At 37.1% G+C, this 27,689-nt stretch overlaps 2 protein-coding genes and 1 pseudogene across 5 annotated transcripts in view; all 3 read left to right on the top strand.

The window, feature by feature from the left end:
• LOC117435037 (transcriptional enhancer factor TEF-1) overlaps window positions 1-9,956 on the top strand; it is a 57,942-nt gene extending 47,986 nt beyond the window's left edge. For all 4 annotated transcript variants that reach the window (XM_034057909.3, XM_034057908.3, XM_034057905.3 and 1 more), the window contains 7 exons: window positions 747-793; window positions 1,082-1,143; window positions 1,500-1,624; window positions 2,569-2,742; window positions 4,444-4,584; window positions 5,083-5,235; window positions 6,109-9,956. In XM_034057909.3, the coding sequence (XP_033913800.1) occupies window positions 747-793; window positions 1,082-1,143; window positions 1,500-1,624; window positions 2,569-2,742; window positions 4,444-4,584; window positions 5,083-5,235; window positions 6,109-6,222 (816 nt within the window). In that variant the 3' untranslated portion in view covers window positions 6,223-9,956. The remainder of the gene's footprint in view (window positions 1-746; window positions 794-1,081; window positions 1,144-1,499; window positions 1,625-2,568; window positions 2,743-4,443; window positions 4,585-5,082; window positions 5,236-6,108) is intronic.
• Window positions 9,957-14,483: 4,527 nt separating this feature from the next.
• LOC117434522 (alpha-1,3-mannosyl-glycoprotein 4-beta-N-acetylglucosaminyltransferase C-like) lies at window positions 14,484-19,162 on the top strand (annotated as a pseudogene).
• A 4,614-nt stretch (window positions 19,163-23,776) lies between these two features.
• LOC117434752 (ras association domain-containing protein 10-like) lies at window positions 23,777-26,062 on the top strand. The gene has a single exon (XM_034057393.3). It carries the CDS (start codon window positions 24,183-24,185, stop codon window positions 25,563-25,565), a length of 1,383 nt encoding a protein of 460 aa, XP_033913284.1. The 5' UTR covers window positions 23,777-24,182; the 3' UTR covers window positions 25,566-26,062.
• The last annotated feature ends 1,627 nt before the right edge of the window (window positions 26,063-27,689 follow it).

The following is a 27,689-nucleotide window of genomic DNA, read 5'->3' as shown; positions in this document are numbered from 1 at the left end:
AAATTCTGTGTGGCTTTCATTCATGTCACTTCTTTTGTTTGGCCTCTCAGTCATGCGTGGCGAGGCCAAACAGGGAGACAGATGTCTTTAGAGCCTAGAGGATGGGCTACCCTCAGCCATGGATTCTTTAAGGTTTCCTCCTACTAGCGATTAGGGTTTTTTTTTCCTTACCGGAGTGCCGAGCGGTTTGTATTTAGTTTATGCAGGGTGAGTGACAGGCTGGAGAGGCCGGGTTCTCCCTCCGTGCACTTCACGCTCTGGGGGGCGGGCCTGTGTTTCAACTGCTTACTCTTCATTCATCCTTTTAGTTTTTTGGGGGGTAGGTGGCATTGCACCACAGCCAGTTGTTCTGTTAACCATTCGTCGTCTTCATTTTATCCCGTCATGGTTTTGTGGCTTTGTAATGTGGGGGGGGAGGTGGCCCTACGAGCCTCTTCCTATCTGCGGCACTAGACTACATGATGTCCTCGTGTATTCGCTAGCCGGCCAACATTGCGGACAGCTGTCAGCACCCACGGACGTTATCATTAATTCATCTGTTCAATTGCAATTTAAATCCTCCACATTGCGGATTCTCCGTCCTGAAAAAAATTATAATTGAACTATAACGCAGATAAGTTAGGACATGTTTTTTAACTATAATTTTATTAAACTGTATTGTATTGAGAGAAATAAATAAATAAAAAGACTGGTGAAGATCTAGTATGTGTTCTGCATTAGTGAAACACTCTGTTATTTTGTTGTAGTTTTGGCCAGGAATGATATCAACAGGTCAACCAGGATCCTCGCATGAGTAAGTAAACAAATTGTTCTCCGAATTATATAAAATAAACTACAGTTTGACTGCCGCTCTAAAGCAGCACATGGCTTACTACATAGAATTTACACCTAAGCCTGGATTAAATCCAAATTATGGCAGCATTATAGGCATTATAAAGTATAGCTGTGGCAGCACCATGCATTTCATTTTGATTTAAGCCCTACATTGTTTTAAACTGGTATACTTTATTTAAATACGCTGTGTATCGGTCTGAGTGTATCTAATGATCCTTCAATACAAATATTTGTATTGTTTTTTTAGTATAAAGCCATTTGTTCAGCAAGCATATCCAATCCAACCAGTAGGAACAACACCTGTTCCAGGTAAGGATTATAATATTATGTTGTATGATACTCCGTTCCTCCTGAGCCAAACTCCAGAAGTGAGGTGAGAAGAAAAGTGGCAACTATTAGAGCTTTAAAATCCTTAGTATCTTATTAGTAACATCATCACTTGTTTCCTTATAAAGTCTTTTTAATTTTATTTAGAAATAGTTGCATTTTTAGAAAATGGCACTTAATATTAAAGTGGGTCTAGGTACGCTTGTCACAAAATGTTCTTCCTTGCTCCCATAAGTGAGTTATTAACTCAAAGAATTTGAATGTTGTCAAAGGTCTTGGGGATATTATGGAATGGTTGTTTCTGTGAAATGGTATTGACGGTGTTGTTTGATATGCAGGGTATGAGTCTGCAGTAACACCTGCCCCGTCAGTACCTGACTGGCAAGGCCGCTCCATTGGAACAACCAAACTGAGACAGGTGGAGTTCTCGGCTTTCCTCGAGCAGCAGAGAGACCCCGATTCGGTAGGTGTCTTTGACAGCCATGCGTTGAATATAACGGTCTTAAATTCACATCTACAGCTTAAATCATACATTGTTTTTATTGAATAGCTCCTGGTCTTCGCTGTGAAAAACCTAGACCTGGTTAAAATAAATTTCAAAGCATTTTTAGAATCATTTAATTAAACTGGCATGCCTCAACTGAAGTCCTCACCTAACTCTTTAAAAACAAGACCAAAGGAAATGGCAAATCTTCACATCTTTACTCCTTCATGCATTCATTTATATTTTGCTGAAATGCTTTTTGCCAGTTAGTCACTCTATCTCGACTTACATATGTAACTAAAGAAATATAAATCTAGATGTTCTAGCCTTCCTGGAAAATAAATCAAGCCAGTTTTCTATTCATTCTGTTAAACAAATATCTTTGTTTTTTATATTTGAGGCAGGTGATTTGTCTTGGTTAGTCTACATTCCTAAGTGGATTATATATATATTTTTTCTATTTTGTATTTGACAGCTGCAATTTATCTTACATTTATCCTGAATACTTCAGCTGTTTTAAATCTTCCAAAGCCTGTGTTTCAGTTTCGTAGAAACAGCTATTGAACTGAAGGCTGGGATGACTTTGAAATAACCCTCATAAAAATAATTATTTGAAGTACTTCTGTCAAGTGGTACATTCCAAGAACTCTTGCAGTATTTAATGAATTCTAAAAAATAGCTTGAATATTAATTCTATTTATTATTATTATTATTATTATTATTATTATTATTATTATTATTATTATTATGATGATGATGTTATAAGATAATATATATATAAGGCCTGCAGTTACAGCAAGCTGTTGCATTGGTGTGCTTCCTGAATAAGACGCATACCCTAAAACTGAGGGGAAGTGACAGAGCCTTTAGGTTCGCCTTGCCCAACAGTGACTCTTCTGATGCAGTGTCCTTTTCTCTTCCAGTATAACAAGCACCTCTTTGTACACATCGGGCAAACCAACCATTCCTACAACGATGCCCTGCTTGAATCGGTAGACATTCGTCAGATTTATGATAAATTCCCTGAAAAGAAAGGAGGCCTGAAGGAGCTGTTTGGCAAGGGACCGCATAATGCCTTCTTCCTCGTAAAATTCTGGGTGAGTTTTCTACTCCACAAGCCTGGCTTCAGCATTGACCACTTCCTTGCAGGCCTGAATAATAATTAAAAACCAGATTTACAGCTAACATTGTCCTCTAGAGACTCGATTTTGTTTTTGTTATTTTTATCTAGTAGTAGTAGTAACTGAATTCAAAATTGATTACACATTATCGTTTCGAAGGTTTGCAGGTATTTCACAAGCTTGGTGTATTATCTGGGGGGGGGGGATTCTACGTTTTTAAATAGATGAGCAACACAAAACGCCTCTCAGTGTCCGTTAAGAATGCATTATTATTTCTTTGTTTGAACACCTGCCTGCAGCATGACAGGTGGCGAGATCCCAGTGTTCTACTTCTGCCACCTGCTGGTGGGCATGTTTCTATACACAAAGCGAGGCTGATGCAGATCACAGGGGTGCAATATACATGTGGTTGTCTGGCTGTATGCAGTTTTATTAGAAAAAAGATTTGCTCGACCTTCACTATAACTAAACATCGCATGTTAGCACCTAGGTTTCATTTAAACATGTTTTCCATCGGGATTAATAGCAGATCAATTAGTGGCCAAAATTGAAATAAAAAAATAAACCGTCATAATAAAACCATTAACACAGTGGAATGCAATGCCTTAATTATGCAATGCATAGCAGAACACTCATCTTTATTACAAGTAGGTCAGTGACACTTAAATAATGCATTCATCCATTAATTACTTTGGTTTTATAGGCTTTTAAAATATACACCACACAAGACATAAATGGTAGATCACCCTGATATGCGAATAATTATTTTGCACAGTTAATGCTCCTTATTACAGACTGTTCTCAAAGGTATTAGCATCTCAATGCTAATTGTTATATAAAGATACATCAAATGTAAATTCAAGAATGTGCTTTGCAATTTAAGAGCTCTATATTTGGTTAAATGACCCTTTTATAGTTGGATCAAAGCATGCAGCAATTCTGCATCATGTTTTTAAAACAGTAAAGTGACCTCCTGTTTTCTTAATAGCTGTTTTAAACATTGCCTACATTTGCTGGAATATAAAATGCAAACTAGCGGCTTTGTCCAAAGCATGCATATCATAATCTGAACAAGCCTTTTAAAAGATTCTTTTGAAGTACTGGCTGAATGTAAATTTCAAATAGAGAAGAATCTGCACAATAATGTCTGCCTTAATATGGTCTTTATATAAAACCACTACTGTTAATGAGTTGGAAATATGGTTCTGAAGTATAATTGTGTGTTTTTTTTTTTTTGCTTGTGTGAATATATTAGTGGATCACTTCATCTCAAGTGAAACAATGAGCTATATGACATGTCACAGATATTCATCGAAAAATCATGCTAAATGGGGTCCATGAGGAATGGGGGGGAAAAATGCAAACTCAGCTCCCTCAGCCACTACCACCCCCCCCCCCCCCCCCCCCACCCAAAAACAGTAGATCATGTACATAAAAGGGGTTACATACTTGTTGCAGGGCTACCCCTGGTCATCATAAGAGTGCTGTATCATGCTTTCTTATCGGGTAAGGCGCGTTGTTACCAGTTCAGGTTCGAATGGGTACGTGAATGTGTATTTATTTTAACCTCCAGTGATTTGGTATGTAAAAAAGTTTCACAGGGCATAAGAATAGGCGTAGGGCTTTAGAACTTGTCTGTAAAATCGAAACCTAAACACAGTCTCTTATACGTTACAGGCTGACTTGAACTGCAATATACAAGATGATGCGGGAGCATTCTATGGTGTCACAAGCCAGTACGAGAGCTCTGAAAACATGACAATTACCTGCTCTACTAAGGTGTGCTCGTTCGGAAAACAAGTCGTGGAAAAAGTAGAGGTATGCTCTCAACTGATTTAATATACAGAAATGACTTCTTTTTACCAATATTAAAATACGACCAGCGTCAGACCAGCAACATTTCAGTTTGTAGATGCATCAAATAGCCTGTAATTTGCTTGTATGTCTTACTGAGTGTGAGACACATACACACAATAAGTAAGCCAGCTCTAGTTCTCGTAGCCAGCTTGTAGTGTAATCAGGTGTTTATCACAGAGCACAAAGCAAGGCAAATACCAGAATACAAACACTGTGTGGCACTCACACTTGTGGTAACAAATTTCCCTGCCCAGAAATAAATACTTTTTTAACACAGTTAAGAACTGACCTACCCTGCTAAAGAAACACTAGTTTTATTTAGTGAACAGAAGCAGGATACTCTGGCTCATAGAACTGCGAAGCACAAATGAAAACCATAATTTATCATTTAAAACCTCCTGAGGTAATGGACTGTGTTATGTTTATATTATTGTTATGATGATGATGTTTGTTTTTCAGACTGAATATGCAAGGTTTGAGAATGGACGCTTTGTATATAGGATAAGTCGCTCTCCCATGTGTGAATATATGATCAATTTTATTCACAAACTTAAACACTTGCCAGAAAAATACATGATGAACAGTGTATTGGAGAATTTCACCATTTTACTGGTAAGATCTGTTCATTCATTTATTAGTGTCTTGGCTCCTAAGATCCTTTAGCAGACATTACTACATACTACTATTTTTTTTTTTTTTTTAATATCAGTGCTCTTATGAAAATCAAGGGGTTAAATAATCCTATATGATTTTATGCTGCTTATATTTTTTTACAGAATACATTGAAATGGGGGGGGACTTTAAAAGGAATGTATGCTTGTGTGAATGTATTATTATTACTCGGCAGGAGGGGGAGTCGGGGTGAGCCTGAAAAGGGAGTGCATTTCTGAGACAGAAGCAGTTGAAAAGCCTGCATTTTTAACATTCCTTTTGCCATCCATGTGTCAAAACTGGAGCAGGAAGGAACAGCTGCAGTAGTATTTCTCAAAGACTGTAGGCAGGGAGTTAATCGGGGCAGAGCGGATTTGTAGCAGGAGGTAGGAGGAGCAAGAAGGAACAGGATTCGCTGGGAGGGATCTGTCATTTTTTAGGACCTTTCTCCAGCCAGTTTAAGAGCAGAAGCAGACACCCACATATGAACAGCGTGTGAGGTGCTGTCTCTCATGCTACATGATGATAGAGAAGGTTTTTACATACAGTGCAAAATATCAGGCTGCTTGGATTTCTGCTTGTTTAGTCTCTAAGTCGGCTTGGATAAAGGTGTCTGCTAAATAAACAAATGACAATAATTTCCTTTTAGGAAAGAAACAGCAGTAACAACATGTGGCCACTGGGTGGCATGTGTTCCATTATCACATTCAATAAAACAATCACAATGTTTTTTTTTGTTTTTTTTTTAAGCGCACCCCTTGTGAAATGGATCCAACTAATCCTATGCTTTTTGGAATGTATTCTGTTAATTCAATTTTTTGATCACATTTTTAGGTGGTAACAAACAGGGATACACAGGAGACTCTTCTTTGTCTGGCATGTGTGTTTGAAGTGTCGAACAGTGAGCATGGAGCCCAGCATCACATCTATAGGCTTGTGAAGGAATGAGAGAGGAACATTTTACTGAAAACCTTAAACAGAGACTGTAAACCTCACTACAAGTGGCAGTGCCTCGAATCAGAATCACACCCACGTTTGTTGGATTTGGGTGGAGTCATTTTTTTGATGTATATATGTGTACGACTGCAGCTGTGAATTGCGGTACAGTTGTAAAAACTTTTGATACTGAATTAGTTCATTTTAACAGATTTATCAATGCCTGTTCTTAGGAAGGTGTGTGTGTGTGTGTGTGTATATGTATATATATATATATATATATATATATATAATGTGCACACATACATTATATACACATATATATATATATATATATATATATAATGTGCAAACATACATACAAGTGGAAATTCTAATGTATTATAGTAGTATCTGTTGGTGGGGTTGTATCCGATCGCTAGACCTTTTATTTGAAATTTTTTTGTGGTTTCAACTGAGGGAAAAAAAAAAAAAAGTAATAGACACTAGCCATTATAACATGGGACATCTAAGCTCTGTATAATATATTGAACTATTGTGATTGTGTTTTTTTTTTCCCAAAGAAAGTATTTCATCAAAGATATAATTTTGGATAAATGAATATTAAAAGAAATGCTAGTTTTAAGGTGAAAGATAATAGCCAGCCTATTTATAAATACACTACAAAGTTAAAACTTTTGCAGCTTCGAGGAGATCAAAATATTCTCTTTAAACAGGGTTCATTTGTCTGAATCTCTTAATACAAAGCCACACTACTCTTTCACTGTTTGAAAATGAAAGGTGAAGACTGAATGCACTGTGATATTAAAACCTAGTCTTTTAGGTTTACCTTGGCCGTACCAATAATCACTTTGCAATAAGAATGTTGCATATTACATTTGCAAATTCAAAGAATTCTACGAAATCCCATTCCTTAAGCTGCAGAAGGTTTTCACAATAAAGTATTCGTACTGCTAATAACACGGAACAGCACTACATTCTCACAAATCGTCTATCGTCGCCTTGTCCTAAGCACTTGGGTTTTCAGGTAGGACATGCCTTATTGAGGTATCTTGTTTTGTTCACCTTTCTTGATCAGTAACAACAGGCATTCTGTGTAAATATAATTGTATGTGGGGATCACTTGTTAAAGAAAATTGACAAGAAGAAACAGTGAAGTTTAAAAAGTTTCCGCTGCATTAATCTGCTGTGGTGCATCATTCCTGAGCAGGTTCTGTATTTATTTTTTGTTTACCAATATCAGTTGGTTGCTGCCTTTACATACACATCAAGACCTATGAAATCTGTGCCCTACACCATTCATTTGATATAAGCCTTAAATGTGGTGGTGCGAAATCCAAAAGATGCCACTAAAACTGTGAGCTCTTTCCTAAGCTGGAAGACTTTCTTGTTATTGTCAGTCTTTGTAGGAGTATATCATTCAAAACTGCCAAAGTATAACAGTGTACAGTGCCTTAGTGTATGTTGTAATACTGGCCTTTGTCTGCCTGTAACAAATGTAACATCAATCTTGGTCTGACATTTTAACTAGAAATTTACTTCAAGGTAAACCAAAATAACCGATTTTTAATAGCAACTTATCTGAAAAGACAACTTCTTTACACATCGGAATGAAGTACTGTGAGTTCCACAATATGCACACAATTAGAACTAGCCTACACTCAGTTACAGAAAGTCCTTTTGACAGGGTAGAACTTAAAACACTAAATAAATGTTGCCTTTTCTTCTCTAAATGACCAAAAAATATGACCTGATCCTTCGCGATTTCCTTCACTGCAGCATGAAAGTGCCTTTGGTTTGAAACGTCCAGCTTAGAAAAGACTGAATCAATTGTAAGTATTATTATCTGTAGCAAAACCAAAAAAAAAAGAGAATAAGAGATCACCACAATGCCTTTTTAAGCTTTCTAAAAAAAATTAAGAAAAAAAAAGTGTTTAAGGAGAAAAGGAAAGTTGGATTAATTTATGTGAATATGTACTGAGAGAGGGTGCAGAAACACAAAAACAGCACCTGCCAATAATGGGGCGATTCGCTAACTAATAGAAAAAGCTGGTCCTCCAGAGTGATTTTTTTTTTTGTTTGTTTTACTTTGATTCAAGCTGATATGGAAACAGCCATTGCACTGATTAGTAGAACCTTTCATTATCATTTGTACGGTGGTTTATTATTGGTAAATAATACTTCAACTGCTGCTAGTTTAAAAGCATCACTTTATAAAGTGACATTGCAGAAATTAGAAGCAAAAGTCATACACAACTTAAATGGGGGTCTATCCTAACGAACTAAACTGGCAAATCTTAAATACCACCACTGTATCATGTAACCCTTCTACTGTACATGTAAATATTCAGTTTCTGACAAGATTCAAGAGCAGATATATGAGAGAGAACTTTACCTAAGTGTTTGTTTTTCTGGAATATGACTACAGTAGATGCATTAAATTTGGGCCTGCATTAAAGTAGATCTGTGTGATTTTATATATTGTTAGGAGTGGTAGAAGACACCCTTTGACTTTTAGGATTCAAGCAAGTCCTAAGAAACGAGACAGTCGAATGTATATATGTTACCGTAGTTTACTATTGTAGCTCAGTGACCTGACAAAAAATGAAGGAAATCAGCTGTTGGATAAATCACTTTGGAGGATCGTTCTCTGTGTCCTCTCAGTGACAGAATGTCACCTGTTTAGATTCCAGTTTAAGGTTGAAGGAGTTCCTTAAAAGTTTTAATCTAATACACCAGTCCCAGAATGTTTAAATATTTCTATTAAATTATCAAAATCAGAAAGGTTTCTATATTAAAGCATCTCTAGTATCCCTGTACAGATTATGGGATTTTAGAGAACTTTTTTTGTATTTTCAAATCAAATAGTCTTTATTGATGTATCTCCAGGTTTTGTGTTGTGTTAACAGCTGTTCTGCCCTGTGTATTTGTTCACATTTATAAATAACTTAAAATTAACTCTGTTCATGTTTTTATTGTGTTGTGTATAAAAAGGTTTTGTGACGAATTCAGCATATTCAAATAAGGTCATTGGTGAACTCGTTACTGCACTGCTGCTGGTAACCTGATCTGTAAATTCCATTTTGAAGCATCTTATAATACCTCTTGTTTTTAAATATGGTGGTTTTCTTAGCTTTTACATTTATAAATGTTAGAAAAAGAAGATTTTAATATTATAGACAAGTTATACAGAAATCGGAAGGAATTTCATCACAAACCTATCAGCAGTACAGTTATACATTTTTATATATATATATATATATATATATATATATATATATATATATATATATATATATATATATATATATATATATATATATATATAATGTTATTGTCTTTGTAGGTACTGGTACCTTTTGTTTATAACCATTTTAAATGTTGGCTTCAAAGTGAGTGAACTTTAGTTCAGATAGTATCATGAGAATTATGGGGTTTGTGTACAGAGAGTTTTTTTTTGTTTGTTTTTTTTAAAAGGTGCTTTGATAAAAACCTGTCCTGTCTCTCGGTACAATTGTGTGATATCTTTAATATCCATGACAGTAAAGTGCAATTATTTCATCACATCAAGAAAAAGAAAAAATCTGCTACACGTGTGTGTGTGTTCTTTTACTGCAGATGTTCTTGTCTTTGCTAAGTAACACATTTTGATGCCTTCTTGATAACGTGTGGTAGACATTTTGTAGCTTTCTAGGAACTTTGTATGCATACAATATCAATTGACAATAAATAAAATTTGAAACATTTGTTTTTCCCCTCTCTTGTGCTTAATGTGGGAGTGTGCAGTATGGGTATCAGTACTGATTTCAAAGCACATATTTTCATACACAGTACAAAAATATATAAGCCAATACATTCAGCCAAACAAGGCATCACCAAGGGCATTGAAAAAAAAATACTTTCATCCTTCTGTCTTTGTAAATAAATAAACATTTGTGTTTGACTTTCCCTCAATAAAAAATAGCATTACAACAAAATTGTCCGCTGTGTGGCATGTGTTCTATCATCTCAATTGCTGTAAACAGTGGGGAGATTAAATACCTCACTCTTTTAAAAAAAAAAAAAAAAAAAAAGTCAGTTTTTTTGTTTTGCAGACAGAGATGCACTAAGGAGGTGCACAAGCACTAGTGAATGTTTCATTTTCATATGCTTGTACACACATTTTAAATTATCTCGGTGGCAGTATTTAAAGCCACCATTTATATCAACTGAAGATGTCCGATTTGAGCGGCGAAACAGCTAACAGAACTTGCTAACTTATGTGTTTGCCTTGGCAGTCAGTCTTTTGCTTGCCAACACATCTGCTCTACTCCTGTTTCGTTAACAGACAAATAATTCAAAAAGAAAAGATTTAATCTTAAGTATTTAAAAATGGTCAAAACCAAAATGTTCCTATGACATGAGAATTACTTATTTTATTTTTTTGCATGATCCTCTCCAGCTCTGTACTATCTTAGTGCCAATTGAAAGGCACACATACAGGGAACAAAGACTGGGATCAGCTGACCTTGGGGTTAATCTGTTTCGTCTTTGTGGATCAGAAAATGCCAGTGAGTAGGGGAGAGGACAGCAGAGTAACAGGAGCGCTGTGCTGCATTCCTCTAGTGCAGATTTCAAGTTTGAAGCAATTTCTTACATTTTCCTTCATTCTATAAAAGCCCAAATCATACTTGTGTATGATTTACATTTTAAAATATATTTTATAAGATATGTTAAGTTCCCTTTCAGCATTGAAGAGAGTGAGATCTATAGCACGGTGTCAGTGAAATTGATCTATAACACTCGGAGATATGCAGTTCCTGTAGTCAAAAAGAGTTTGTTTCTACCAGACCTATTGGCCAGACATTCATCTAATTAGCTATCTATAGCTGTTTCTTTTTAGTAGTAGTCAGTGAAATCCATTTAAATTAGGTGTAACCTTGAATCATGTAACATGTTTTCTTTCATTTTCAAGTATTGGGAGTTACAAGAGACGGAATTTGAATTGATCTCAATGTATTTTTTTGATTTGCACGTTCAGAATTTTAGATTAAAAAAAAAATAATACTGTAACAGCTTTAAGATTAAAAAAACGGCTAATATTAAAAACCAGGATCTTCCTCAAAACCAGAACGATCCAGAGAAAACAGGGACAGGTGCTAACCCTGAGGACTGACACATTTCACATGATACAGTTCAATTGAGAACACCTTCACATCTGCAGTCTGCCTGGAGGCACTTGTTTCATTGCAGAATATCATTGCTGCTGTTCGCCGCACTAACCACTGGATCATCCTCAGTTAGTGTGCTACTTTCAGTTTGTTGCAACTGACCATAAGAGACTCTCACTTACCCACTTTTTTTTTTTTTTTTTAAACCACAGACTGCCTGAAGTGTGGCCATAAGTGTTGGTTTGTGTAAAACAAAATGTTTCAAACTAAAAGCACTGCCCTCATCATTGCAGGATTACAGGCTCCTGTATGGAAGTGGAATCTGTCAGCAGAAGCAGGCTGTAGTAATTTTGACCATTCAGCTTCCAGTCACACTTTACCTGGCAAAGCCACACCCATTTCCTTACCTGGTGCTATATACTAAATCTACAGAACCTCTCTGAGGTAAAAGAAAGCATTGAGTCGCAATATGACACACAGAAGACTCTGCACCTGCTAACATATGTTAATTAAGAAACGTGCATTAGCATTTAAATATTGTTTCTGTAATTGTAGTTCCAGGATATCAGAAAACATTCAACTATCTGAAAAGGTAAGAGCTCTGACATTTATTTACAAACTGTATAAGCGCAGGATTTTAAAATTATGAGAATTATTTCAAGCAACCTTATTTAATATATAGATATAGATATAGATATAGATATAGATATATAGATATATAAATTTTTAAATGTAGGGGGAGTATGAGCACTCATTATGTAGAGGTTGTCACAGTGCCTATAACTGACACTATATGGTGGTAGCACATAATACTAACTCTAAGATGTGTGTTTAGGTGTCCTGAAGTTTCATCTCTGTGCCGTCACATATGAGAGTTAGCATGTTTTTTTTGTTTTGTTTTTTTCATACTGCGAGTAAAATTGACATCTTCTTGTTCATGTTATTGTTCGGGGCTGCAGTGTGGAGTAGTGGTTATTGCTCTGGCCTCTTGACCGGAAGGTCGTGGGTTCAATCCCAGGTGGGGGACACTGCTGCTGTACCCTTGAGCAAGGTACCTTACCTAGATTGCTCCAGCAAAAACCCAACTGTATAAATGGGTAATTGTATGTAAAAAAATAATGTGATATCTTGTAACAATTGGAAGTCGCCCTGGATAAGGGCATCAGCTAAGAAATAAATAATAATATTTCAGAGGGATTAACTTTGCTGCAGTACCACAGTGGCAAACCCATTGATGTTTGCAGTATTTTCTGTCATTTTTATAATAACACATACAATGTATATAGAGTACCTGGCTGGGTTGCCTTGGGTTACAATATTTGAATAAAGTGCACCTGTTATACAATGCACACACATTATCAATTCAGAATCAAATGTTCCAAGAATATCCATGCTTCCAGGACACCTGAACCTTAAATCACAATTTTACCACAATCCTCATAGTCATAATCATATTGCAAAACTGCAACTCAATCCTCATAGTCATAATCATATTGCAAAATTGCAACTCAATCCCCTTGCAGGACGCTACAAACTTCGAATTCTCTATACTCCAGATGCTATTCAAAGTGTGGATTTTCCTAATACTCACCTCTTCTATAACATGCATTTGATAAGACCCTATCAAAAACACCACAATATACCACAGGACACTATACTCTGCACCTTGTATGTAACATGCAACATGTATATAATTTGCAGAGATTCTTCTAATAATTGCATGCTATATATTATGATAATTATGTTATTTTTTATTTATTTATTTATTTTTTTAACTACAGCAGTTTTGCATTACAAATCTAATTTGCTCAAAATCCTACCTTATTTTTGTTTGGAGCACATTTAAAAATAGAATAGGCTTCAGCAGAGTCCAATCATAAACATGATCTCCCATTGAAACTCATTAGCTATCCTCTAGGTAGGATTTAGTAGAATTAATAAACAAGATCAAGAAAAAAAAAACAACGCAGGAAAACATATAGGTATCAGGGTTATTAAAACAAATTCCCAAAAGCCCAACATTTTTGTAACAAAGCTCGATATAGCGGTCAAGGAGGAAAGATCTTTAGAGGATACTTACATGTTAAGGGATTATACATAGTGTGGCAGAGTATGGGAAGGATGCGGAGAAATGTAGTCCTGACTACATAGCTAAACATCAGATTAACTGCAGTGTAACCAAAGGGTAGCTCCTGTACCTGTGTATCTGGAAGTACAGTGAGGTAACCAAATTAAACATAACCAAATGAAAGATGAATGTTTTACTAATAATCTAAAGAGCAAGCTCTGTAGTCATGAGGCTGCTAAGAGTAATAACTCATCAGCTGTTTTTTTAAGCAAATGAGAATTTGAACAAGACAAACATCACATTTTACTATTAGTTACCAGGCTAAAACGCAACAATTATACACGTTTTAACTGGTGTCTCACAATCGTTCACTAAGCTTCACACCTTCATTAAAAAACTTGACACTTATCTTGGAGGATTGAGCCACTCAGGGTTTTACTCTATGGAGAACATAAATGTGGACCGCTCATGCAGGCCATGTTTGATTTACAAACACGTTTTTGCAGCCCCAGCTTCTCCTCTGTACAATGAGCGTGTAGGGGGGTAGGGTGCGTATCAGCAGCACAGCATTACAGACTGAAAGAGAACTCAACCGCTACATCAGTGTGACCGACGTATGTAATGACCTTGTTTAATATTGCTGAATGAGATATTCAAAGAGTCTTCTCCTGTGTGCTCTGTCATTGGAATAGAATTCTAGGAGTCCTGCAGTTGTCAGTGGCTTACAAAGTGAGGAGTGCAGTATTAACAGAATCTCACAATGATTGAAAAGCAAGAGCAACGATGATAAAAACAAAACGTGTTGTGATTCTTAAATGAGTTATTAACTACGTTTCTGCACTGTGGAACCAATAACGTGCTGTTTTAGGAACCTGGATTTACACAGCTGTATAGCCTAAAGCTATGAGTTCAGCTTCGTCATTTAACCATATAGGGCCAGTGTAGAACAGATTTACAGCAATGACCTGGGGAATAGCAAGGGGAATGGTAACTTGTTTTTCTTGTGTCTTGTTTTTTTCTTATGGTTTTAGGTTAGAATGGTTTGTGTATGAGACATGAAATTCGCCTCTTTGGGTAATGTCAGCTATCTTTTTCAATGGCATCCAAAAAAAGGCTGGTCATTGTTAACCAGCAACCAGGCCTGAACAGACTCAAGGCTATAGGATCCACACAGAACAACAGACTCAAGGCTATAGGATCCACACAGAACAACAGACTCAAGGCTATAGGATCCACATAGACCAGATTACTTCCAAACTGATTCGGCACTAAATGATGGACCAAACCTTCCTGGCAATCTTCCAGCCAACCCGTTGTAAAGGGGAAACTATATACACTGTTATATGGCAAAACCACAGGTCAATTATGCACCGCCCCCTGGGAACTCCCGGTCGGTAATGACATAGCCTGGATTCGAACCTGCGATCTCCAGGCTATAGGGCGCATCCTGCACTCCACGCGGAGTGCCCTTACTGGATGCGCCACTCGGGAGCCCCCATAAGGATTGATTTAACAAAATCTTTGTCTGCTTTTGAATTCTTCTAGTTTTACATTATAACATGAGTGTTTTAAAGTAGATGAGCCTCTATTAAGGACATATTCCAGATGGGACAATGATCTAAAGCAGTGGTGCACAATTTTGTTTCTACCTATAAACTACATTTCTACCCAACTGAACCTCTTAATCCGTTCCTTTAATGATACCTATACATCCTGGAGGACGTCAGACCTTGAGGTCTGTATATGCTCACCCCACGTCACTGAATGTTGCCATCATTATTTTTCTTTCTTTTTCCCCCCCTCTCGGCAGGCTATGGGCATCCGTTTACCGATTAGACGGCTCTGTCGACGTTATCTGTTCCCTCCAGCCTTTCTGATTTTCTTCCTCGCCATACTGGTGTACATTTATCTGCAGCCTCTGGCAGAGGTTGCACTGGTGAGAACCTCCCTGACAAGGTAACTGATGCTGTGGGGTGTGTACATCTCTTTATAAAGAAACAGGTTTGGGTATCTCAGATGTTTTTAGTTTTTTTCAGAACCAGTCAAAATGTTCTAGAATCGTTATTGAAATCTATAGCATGAAATGAAAATGACAAGGCTTGTTATAAAACGTCATGGAACATTCTATCAATCTGATTGGCTAGCAAATTGGTAAACATGTAAACCTTTAAAGTATAAAGTACAGTGGGGGTGGTTGTATGTTTATAAAATGCAATAACACACTCCAGTGTCTCTAGTTGTACTGAGATCATGATTATTCGGTGCTATAATGAGTGTCACATACAGCTACAACCATGGTGTCACGCCAAGTCATTCTCAACATTTTCCCTCTGATATAGGTTGCGTTGCAGACCTGAAGAATACAAAGAGAGTAATCCTGGATCCACTTAAAGTACCTTACAGCTTCCTACTAGGGTTTCCTCCTCTACAAAAAAGTGGGTTTCGTATTAAAGCACATTTTAGAAGTTTTGTATATTCTCATATTTCTTCAATAATTAACATTTAGCAGCCTAAGCAACTTCATTTAAAAAAGAAACTCAAATCTCCTGCTACTAAAGGTTGTCACATACCATAAGTACAATAGACTGAATCACACTACTTCAAAACCTTTATTGCTCTAATATTATGATGTTGGCACAGCGCTAAAAATACAACATCCAGCCATATTAAAAAACCATGGGCCATATAAGTGTTTACTCTGTTCTTTAACTGCTATTTTTTGAAAGTAGTAAAACATCTGTAAGGTTTTATTTTTAACAAAACTAAAACCAAACAGCTAAGCAATCTACCCCAAGTTCTCTTAAGCCCTCTCGATGTGTTTGTTTCTCATTTAACGGTTTACATGATTTCTTTTTTTAAGACGGGAGTAACGCTTTGGAAATACGGCCCTATGAGTTTAACAATAGAATCAAATTGTGTAGTTATTTTTCAGTTCAACAATCAAAATACACACACAACACCCAGGCTCTCAATATTTCAAACCCTGGGATTAGACTATTAAATAGCAAATAGTACATGTCTGTATTTTTTTTTTTTAGCAACACGCAGCAATTTCTTGTTAACCCTACCAATGCACTCTATTATTCCTGACTGGGCTTGAGGAGTCTAGATTGTTGTAGTTTGAAGTAATTTACTTCTGCTTATACAGCTTTTCAAACTGCAAGGAACACTGAACACTGTACTACATCAACCCGTTTACAGGACTGTTTCACACAATATATATCAGTACTAATTAGTGCTGGGATGAACACAGGATTTTCATGTTTGGATATTCGCTCAGAATTTAAATATTCGTTTGTTTTCAAAAAGCCATTATATTGCTCAGAACGCAGGCAGAGACAGCAAAGGTAGGGGGCGTTGCCCCTGTGTGTGTGCCTTTATTTTACAGCAAGATGTTACAATATGCAACACATTAAAACAGAAAAAATATCCCAGCAGTAAAGAATACGTTGTGTAGGACTTACTTTACCCCAGCGAATTAACTACAAAACAAAGGATGCCAAATAGCAGTTCAAGTGAAACAGTGTTTTGTTTATTTCCAAAATAAATAAAGTTGACACCGCAATTTATTTATTTATTTATTTATTTATTTATTTATTTTCATTCCTTGCCATTGCCGTTTCTTCACGGTAAACAGTGGCCATCGACACGTTTTCATCAAGTAATAACACAAGGTTTACTTGTGCCTTTTTGTATCTGAACAAGCAAACGAAAACTGAAATTTAACTTTAGGCACTTCATTTTACAACACCATTTCCACGTTTGTTTTATCATGACATTCCACATAATAGAAAGTCGCAACACAAATATATATATATATAATATATACAATCTACATAAAAACCACCACACAACATTTCCAGCAAGTTGGGCTCTGTTTAAGCGAGGCATTTCAGAGTGACGTGCTTGCCTTTTTTCTGTCCGACGAGATTCTGACTCTAAAGCAGCACAATGCATTTTTGACCCAGATGGCCTTCCATAGAGATCACTATGCGTTCTCCTACATAATCTGTTTTGTTTACTTTTTGCTGACTAAAGAGTATCAAGAGCTGCTGTGTTGATACTGTTTTTTATTTTTTATTTTTTATATGTATATCCTCACATTACTCTGAGCTCTTTTTCATTTGCCATTTTTGAAACTGTCCTGCAACTTCTGGTGAGGCGGTAAATAAAAGGTAATGTATTTTTTGTCATTTCTAGTGAATACGAACATCTGATTTTTGTATCCAAATAAATGTCAAAAATATTGATATGTGTACCAGCACTAGAACTAATGCAATACTGTATAAATGCATAATAACTGCAATATTGTCACTGGCAGATTTTACCTAACCCTGCAAGAACTCTTTGCTGCCATTTTTTGGTATTTAAAGAGGTTACTTGCAACAGAGTTTACAAGACACGTTACTAAAGTGCCTGCACGTTTTTTCTAGGAAAAATTGAATGTTGTTTAAGTGCAAAAGGTATGTTAGCAAAAGGCTGCACCAGAGTGAATAGCATCGTCTTCACGTCTGCTGAGCAGGGGTGAGGGCATCTCAGGTGACGACAGTTGTGTCAAAAGTCATTTTAAAAGTAATGTGTTTAGTATAAAATTTCAATAAAACAGTAAGACGTATTAAATAAAGACATATTCTTCTTTTTTGTAGAATATCTGTCAATAGGAATACGTTCTGTCAAGAGGAAGAAAGAAAACTATCTGATGGAGACCATCAAGTCTATCTTCAGTCAAGTTCTTCATAGCTGGAAGAAATGGTGCTTGTAATCTACCTGGCCAATTTTGATCCTGCCCTCAACACTGAGGTTACCCATGTTGCTGCTGGCAGCCTGGTTGTCATCTCCTGTTCAAAGGAGGTCTATCCAACACTGGAAGGCCTCAAGAGGAACTACAACGACCCCGATGATAGAGTCCAATACAGGTCCAAACAGAACTTGGACTACGCTTTGTTATCCAACTTCTGTGCCAACTTGTCTCAGTATCACCTAATCTTGGAAGACGATGTTCACTGTTCCAAAAACTTCCTGACTTTAATCAAACAGTACGTGGCTAGAATTTCAGTATCATGGGCTACCATCGCTTTCTTTAAACTGGGTTACATTGGGAAATTGTATCATAGCGAACACCTTCCCAGACTTGCAAGATTCCTTCTGATGTTCTACGATGAAATGCCCTGCGATTGGCTCCTGGATCACTTTTATCTCTCCCAAGCTCAAACTGAGATAATCCGACACAAGCCTTCGTTGTTCCAGCACATTGGGTCGTATTCTTCCTTTCAGGACATCCATAACAAGCTGAAAGATGATGATTTCCAAGAGTTTGCTGGGGAGGGAAGCAAAAACCCTCCTGCTGAAATAGTTACTGACACAAGTCAATGAAAATCATTCCCTTCAAAATACATATGATGGAAATTGATTTTTCTGGGGAAAGTCTGTCACCAACGGTAACTATATTTTGGTAATCTTTGAGCAACCTGTGCTACTCAAAAAGGTGCATATTGTGACAGGCTCTCCCAAGTACGAACGGGATGTCCTGCAGTCTGGGTACGTGGAAGTGGGCTGGGGGACAACCGAAGAGAGTGGCAAGGTGACCTGCAAAAATGGCACCAGGATTGGGGATTTCAGCAAAGGGAAACTTGATGCAGATTACCTGAATAAAACAATTACACACAAAGTGGGCTGTCTCAGAATTCAAGTGACAAAAACGCAATTGGAGTGGATCCTTATAAACCAAATATAGATCTGGATTGCAAACAGTTAGACACAGGAGTTAAAAAACGATCCTGCCATCGTCCTCCAGCCACCTTGTTCCTACGAAGACAATATATACTGCATAGAAATGAAGACATTTCAACTAAAAGACAGTGCAGTAAATATGCTTAAAATCGAACCCTGCACAGTTACCATGTAGTTTAATAAAGGGCTGTCGCTTTGCAGAGTTCCAGGGTGATACTCATAGGATGCCTTACGGACCACAACAGTATTCTGTGCTGTCTGAGATTCACAATCCCACTTCTACAGTGACCTTTTGGCCATTATGTGTACACAATGCTACTAGTTTGTCAATTAAATCTCATTGTGTGTAAAGTGGTAGTCATTCGACTAGGGAAGGAGCCGGTACCACACCAACTAATTTGATTTTCCCAACTGAGCACAAAAAGCCACAAGTAAAACCCAACCCAATGCCCTGTGTACTACAGTATTTTGTCCAGCACCAACAGCAAGAATGTGCAAAGCCAATCATGGGTAAATTGCTTGATAACAGTTCATTTTCAAGAGTAAAACAAGGATCTTGGTGACATACTACAGCTGACAATATCAGTTTCAGGGAAAAGCAGATTGCTTACACTTTCCTATGTCCCCAGATTCGCAAAAACAAAATGTCGATATAAATGCAAAACTAGAAGACTGGTTTACCTGCACACAAGACAGACGAACAAGAACCTCTATAGACCAACCTAATTCTCACTAAGAATGCTCCAACCAAAGTTTCATAATAACTGGACAGGCTGTTCTCTGGACACCATCCATCTCTAATGACACACACACAGGAACAGGAACAGCCAGCATCTCCAGTCACCCTGGGTCAATTGCAACGAACGTACTAACTGGTAAGGAGGACGGTACTAAACTAGTACGCAAGTTAATGCCAATTGCAACGAACCTAAGCAGCTCAAGAAAGTCCCCAGCTGCTATTTTTTTTCTCAATAGCAACGAACTCAAAGTGCCTGCTGTTGACCGGATACAAAAGTTTTATGAAACCGTTTATGAAACTGAACTACTTATAAAAATGATTTGAAATTCTTAATAAAAACACGTGTCAAAACGTTTGCAACAAAACCACTTTCAACCCTATTTTATAAAAATAAATAAAGACTTTCAGTCTTCCACAGATTTTTTTTATTTGCAGCCGCACCTGCGCCTCTCACTCTTTGAAATAACGTTTTTGCTCCTTTTGTATAATTTTGCACACGACTACTGACCGTGATTGCCTGAGAAATGTACTGAGAAATTAAGCTTCGTTCTATAGGCTGTACCTGAACATGTGTAATTAGCATTTCTGATTCGATTTACACCTTATAGTCTATAATACACTTCTGGTCCTGTCAAACGAATACATTTGTTTTGTGTCTGAATTAAATAATGATGAATAAATAGTTTTGTTTATCTTCTAACACAGCTTCATTAAATTTTGGTGGTTTTAGGAAAAATTGATTATACATGTGAATTTGGTTTAAGAAAATGGGAAAATATTCTTATGCAATTCAGCCTGTATCAGTAAATATTATATACTATATTCATATAATCGTCACTCAAAATCCGTTTTGAAATCGGAATTGCCTCCTTTCTAAAGCCAACTCGGCCCTTTAATTCCCCTATTAATGTAAAATGTTATTTTGTTTTAGTCCACTAGAGGGCAGAATAGTAAAATAAATACAGACACGAAAGTGGCATATTGGGATTAAAAAATCAGTGGTATTTACCTATTTATTAAAACACATGCAAATGTTATGTGTGCATATTGAGCATTCTTTCAAAATACAGTCGATTTACAACAGATGAGTAGCTAGAAGAGAGAACACAGTTCGTAAAGTAGTTCTCTCTTCCTCCAGTAAAGGGCACCATACCCAAGACAATGGCAAGAACATCGTAACCTGTTTTTTTTTTTTATCTGATCCTATTACTCTATTGTATGTTAACCCTCGTACCAAGAAATATCTGATATGTATGACGTATTCCACAGAACAACAGCTGTCAATTATCAAATGCATCTAATATGTTTAAGTTCCTAGAAATGCTATATCATTATATCATATTGCAGGCAGGGAATTACCAACTGTGCCAACATTAACATCACTTAATTACTTTAAATAGTGTTATTTGTTAGATTGCATAAGGCACGGTATATGGGTGAAAATGAACATCAGTAACAAACCCATATAGTGTCACATATAGCAACTTTAAGAAAAATATTCCTTATCCCATTAATTCATTCCAAGGCCAGTGTTGGTGCCAGCTGTACACAGAAAAAGGGAGAATTAACCTAAATATTTAAAACTTTTAGATTTTTAAAAATATATATATAATTGAAAACATGGTGTTACTTCTTCATCATTGTTTGAATATGGGCTTTGTAGATAAAAACACGCCTACCTATAAAGAATTTGCCTGTGGTTTCGGAACAGAGCTGGCCTTTAGTCTCATTAACTATGGTTACTTGCTGTAAATTATGCAGAACACTTAAATGTAGATCAGATGAAAGAACATTTCTGATTTATGTTTCATGCCAAGAAACGTGTCCTTAAAAAGCCACCTCTGTACCTATAGCTTTTCCAGATAGCAAACTTCTCTTATTGAAGTCAAACCAAGCATTGGCTTCCACACACACCATCTTCTGTTGTTGTTTTTTATGGCAGACTTCTATAGTAAACCCCATTAAAATACTGTACCATTTAGGAGACTAACACTGCCAGTGAAAAGTGTGGCATCTACCTCAGGTTTACCATTAAAGATGTGGCATAGTTTGTAAACCTCTAGTTTAAATCAAATCAGCTTGTGTTTGAATGCAAACATCTAAATTCATGACTGTTTATTCCATGAACTTTTTCAAAATATTATTCCCCCCCCCCCCCCCCCCAATCTGAAAATGGGCTGAACTGGGCCAAAAGAATGTGCACCTTAAATAAAACTGACCTAGCACACATATTCGTTATCATTATAAAATGTGCTGTTTACTCGGTCAGCTTGGCGTCTGAAGAATTATGCTTGGCATTAAATTGTAATTCTGACTAAATCTAAATGTGCTTAAATTTATTGGAACCGACATAGAAAAAAAGTACCATAAAAGGATACAACTTTTCAGTAGACTTAAGAGTTGTTTTTTTTTTTTTAATATATAAATAATATATAAATCAACGGGCCTTCTCCAAATTGAAAGATGTATTTTTTTTCCTATAGCTGCATCAAAATGAATTTGAGACAAACTGTTTTTCTGAAACTAAATAATTTGTATTGAAGGATACTGTTGCCTCACTATAGAATGAAAGCTCACAGTCTAAAACGCGTATTTAAGTCAATATATCTACAAAACCAACATTAACATTAAGTAAACATTTTAAAATTACAGGATACACGATTTCATCACTCACTCACTCAAGTAGGGCCTACATATAATAAAGGTAAAAACAACGATAAATAACACACTGTCGCAATACATTGTTATATAAAATAGCCAATGTATCGGAGCTAGTGAGCGTGAGCGATTGTTTAATTAACATAACACGTGCATAAGGTTTTACAAGTAAGAGGGACAAGTTAATATATATATATATATATATATATATATATATATATATATATATATAATGCGCTCATCAAAGCATTTAGCAAAACTGTCAGTCTAATGGGTGGACTACGCAATTGATAATTAAACCGTCTTAATCAAACACAACGCAAGTGACATACCGCAAAAGTTGCATTACAGTAGTTTCAACAATTTTGAATTACTGTATATTTTACTTCTTATTGCAAAGAAAAAAATGGAACCATGAGAGCTCGATTTATAAAGCGACCCGCTCTGCTCATACAACCCGCGGTGCAGTCTGTTGCTGTTAATGAATGTCTTGCCATTTAAGTAGCCGAGTCCCTGTCTTTGTTTGAAGCGTTTCATTGGACCGTCTCAAATGGAGCGGAGGCGGCACAGGGTTTAAGACAGACTGAATTCTCTGTTCAAGTGCACTTCATCATTAAATCCCTTTAGATTCAGACAGTCTCTCCAGCAACGTGTTTCCATAATCTGAATTGTGACCGTTGTATCTATTCATTTACTGGAGCCCTTGTACCACACAGTGATTGCACAATAAAAGCAGGAACATACCGATTCTGTAATTTAAAAAATAACAACTCATTAATAAAACTATACATATTTTTAAATTAAGGTTGGGCAAAACAAAACATTTTGTAACATTGCAGCAATTTTAAATACCAACAACTACAAAAAGCTAAAGTTTATCACATGCTGCCAAGTTAGTTTATTGAAATGTGTTCATGCAGATAACTATGTAAGGGTTTATATTGGAACATCCAAGTCTCATATGTGTTGACATGAAATAGTTTTCTAATAGAGTCAGTTCGGCATGAGTCAGTTTTACAACAAAATCTCTCAAATAAATGCGTGGTTACGGTTGCGCATACATTTAAATAAATACAGAGAAATCGACTTGATGTAAGCGTGCTGAGTAGTGTGTTTTTTTTCGTAGCGAGGTAGGCGGTGCCACTGGGAAACCTTTGGAGAACTTTTATTGTTAAGAAGCTGTCATGTGATCAAAAAAAAAAAACAAAAAAAAAACACACCAGCAGGGCTTAGAACTGCAAAGCTGGGAGCGCGCAGAGACAGAACTGCGGGTTGGTTTGAAAGCAGTGAAGCTCGTCTGACAGAAGAAACGCAAGAATTATCAGGCTTCAGCGTACAGCGGTAGCAACATACCCGGGATACACGGCACTGAACAGAATACAACGAACACAGCGTTTGGAACTGCCAGTAGGAATACGCTTCTGTGAAATACTGTGGAATTCTTGGAGGCACTTAAATCAATTAATGACTGAATGAATGAAGGACTGTTTGTTGTCAGTATTCCATTTTACATTAACCTTGGCATCATTTAACAAAAGCAAGTGTTGGATTTGTTTTATGTGCTACAAGAGCCCGAAAGACGTGGACAATAATTTAATGAAACAGTTGCAATAGTTTATGATTAAAAATGGATCTAGGGGGGTGCAAGATCTCAGTGTGGGTTTGCAGAGAGGAGAAGCTGGTGTCGGGTCTGTCGAGACGCACTACCTGCGCTGATGTTGTCAAGGTGCTTTTGGAGGACCACAACCTCCAGCAAGGGGCATCTGCGCGAACGCTATCAGGGTCCCCACAGTCTTACTGTGTTGTGGAGAAGTGGAGAGGCTTTGAGAGGATTTTGCCCAATAAAACGAAGATCCTGCGACTCTGGAGCGCTTGGGGAGAGGAGCAAGAAAACGTCAGGTTTGTGTTGGTGAAAAATGAAGCTTCTTTACCCAACAACGGACCCAGGAGCGCAGAGGCAAGAGTCGTTCTCAGCAAAGAGAGCCCATGTGGTTTTAAAGGAACTGCAAGGGCCACCATGGCTCTGTCCCAGGAGAAACAACGCCGGATTGTCCGGAAAGCGTTTAGGAAACTGGATAAAATCAACAAGAAAAGACAAGAAGCGTTACCCAAGGATACAACGACAGGGGAAAAGATGGAAACTTTAGTGCATCTGGTTTTATCGCAGGATCACACTATCCGCCAGCAGATACAGAGGATTAAAGAACTAGACAGGGAGATCGACAGGTATGAAGCTAAAGTTCACTTTGACAGAATGAAAAGGCATGGGATCAACTATGTGCAAGACACCTACATGGTTGATGCCAGCCTGGAGGCTGACTCGAATGCGGACGGCGATAAAAACGAGTCGGCGGAGGATTTTGCACAGTTTGAAGAGTACTCAAGGCGGTGCGAGGAAGTTATAAAGCTGCAAGAGCAATTGACAGATCAGGAAGCATTGATGGACACGATTACTGCGGAGATCCAGGAAGAGTTAAACCAGAGGTGGATGAAGCGACGCCAAGAGGAGCTCTCTGCCAAAGACACAGACAGCAACCTGACAGAGACCGAATCTGCAATTGCAGTAACTGCAACAGCATCAGAGCCAATTGCTTCTGATAACGAGCTGCTTATGGAGCACGAAAGGATAAAAACTCAACTAGACACTAGTCTATACATCGGGCTCCGATTAAATACGGACTTGGAAACGATTAAAAGTGATTTAGATCTTAGTCAGGAGCTGTGGGATGCAAAGGCGGAAGAGTTGCGCGTTTTGCTCGAAAAGGTGAATTTTATGGATATTGAGACGTCGGACAAAACAGAGGAGCATACTGAGGACAGTTATGAAAGCAGCCCTGTAATAAGTGAAACTGAAACGCTACCCCCATTGGACACAAACAGTGGCTGGGTTGAGCAGGCAAGGGGACTGTCAAAGAACTGCAACACAAACGACGAGGACTCAGACACAGGGTTAAGCTCGATGCACAGTCAGGATTCGGATACTACACCTGTCTGCGAATCTTTGGTATAAAGATTTTCATTTCTTCAATGTTTACCCATTAGCTCGGGGTGCAGTATATAAAACACTACACAAATTACAAAATACATCACGTGCAATGCACTGCTAAGAGGATGAATGTCACCAGTAATTTTTGCAAAAGTGCTACGCCCAGGACCTCTGATCATGTTTTGTCACCTGTGCACCCGTTATATCATATAGAACTGATAACCTTGCATCACAGTAGCTGTTTTGTCCTGCAGCCCAATTGGTATTTTGCGCTTACAAAATGTTGCTCTGCAGCGTAAGTCACATAAAAACTAAAGGCGATGCTGCATTGTGATAGATTCACGAAACACACTCAAGAGTAAACTTTATGGCAAATGTGTAGAACTAAGAAAAACATTTAAATGACTGCGTTGTAACCGCAAATAAAATACACTTATGTCGGCGGTGTAGATATTAAAGTGACATAACTTTAGTAAGTTTATACTGTAGAAATCAACAATAAAAAGACAAATGTTCTTTAATCCTGAGTTACTGGTTTCAATGCATGCATGTATGCCCAGGATATTTTACCTTGTTGGTATGCTGGAGCAGTCTGCAAGACACAACCTGGTGGTATAACTGGAAGAAAGGGATTATAATAAAATCTAAGAACAAGTATATGAGCCTGTATGTTTCAGCCAGGACTACTCTGGGCACCTTTGGTGATCCACACCATACACCTTACATCATGTAACCTATAATGCCAAATGTACAAGTTTAACAGGTAGTACAGAAGATATAGGATGCATATTATATGTTATCTGAAGGGTAATTTGTGCTTTAAGCAAAAATGGAATATTAGCAAACAGAAGACATTTGATGCATTACAGTATCAGAATCAATTTTAAACATTAAAAAAATGAAAAGGTGTCTGTTGTACTAAAACGTTTAAGTTTTAATATAGATTGCTGGTTGACAATACATGATGCATGTGTCAGATGTCAAATACTCACACGTGCAATATGTAAATAAGAACGACCTGTGGAATACAGCCAGGAGAAGTCATGGGAACAGTGGAACTAGTGAAAAGGGACTCCGTCATTTTAAACACATTGTATCCATATGCATTGTGTGGGTACTGGCAATCAATGCTTCTATGCAATACAGTACACAGTACAGTTTACTATATTAATATATCACTGTAAAGATCCCAAAAACATTAAGGGCCTCTTTTACAAAGATCCAGCAATGTGATGTCAAGTTTATGTGAAGAAGAAATGCATTCGAATCAATCAGTTATCAAGGAGTGGAGCCATATACTATGGCTGCAGCCCCCACACTACTTTGTGTTTCATGTTCTACCTGTATCAAAGTGTCTCTCCAGTTGGATTTAAGCTCTGCAAGCTGTTTCAGGAAAATTGTTAGGTATGTGACTTGTCTGAAGACTGGTAAAGCCACATTGGGTGAATGCTATCTGCCTTAAGGAACAGTATGTACAGCATGCCGATTTGTATAGGAGACAAAGAGGAAATTAAATAACTGAAATTACAAAAGTAACCGTGCCTTTGGAAATTCTTTGGTGTACATTACAGCTGCTAAATCGGTTACTACAATTCATGAGTGCTACACAATTCAAACCTGCAGTATATAGAGGATTGTATTTAGCAAACAACTGGCAGTTAAATATCATCTTTTAAATCTAAACTCATATTGTTAAAATTTGATACAAAATATCACATTGATGCAAAGTTAGCCGCAAAATACATCCCACTAAGTTGACAAAATTGGTTCTTTTGAATTTATCTAAAATAGTGGTACCTCTGCTAAAAGTACAATAGTGTATCATGCATGCTATTATGCCGGGTCACACACCATTAAATGGTGCAGACTGTGTCATTACAAACTGTGTATGATTCACCCATGGTGTAGAGTGTGAAGTTAAATTGTGAATGTTTTTCTGAGTTACTACAAATCTCATTAAAACTATATGCAGCACCATTACCAAGGAGCAAAATATTTTACAGCGTTTTGCTTTTGAATATTTAAACAAGGAAATAAAGTTGTGTATCTTTATTATATTCTACTGTATATAAACTTGCCTGCTGGTTTCCAACATTTTTGTTATACTCTACTAATATTCACAGTTTATCATCCACAACCTCAAAAGTA

This window comes from Acipenser ruthenus, chromosome 28 (genome assembly GCF_902713425.1).
Source record: "Acipenser ruthenus chromosome 28, fAciRut3.2 maternal haplotype, whole genome shotgun sequence".
Taxonomy (NCBI): Eukaryota; Metazoa; Chordata; class Actinopteri; order Acipenseriformes; family Acipenseridae; genus Acipenser; species Acipenser ruthenus.
This window is presented reverse-complemented; position numbering and strand designations above follow the sequence as displayed.

Coding starts and splice junctions, on each gene's coding strand:
- LOC117434752 (XM_034057393.3), top strand. CDS start 24,183: ATGGATCTAGGGGGGTGCAAGATCTCAGTGTGGGTTTGCAGAGAGGAG.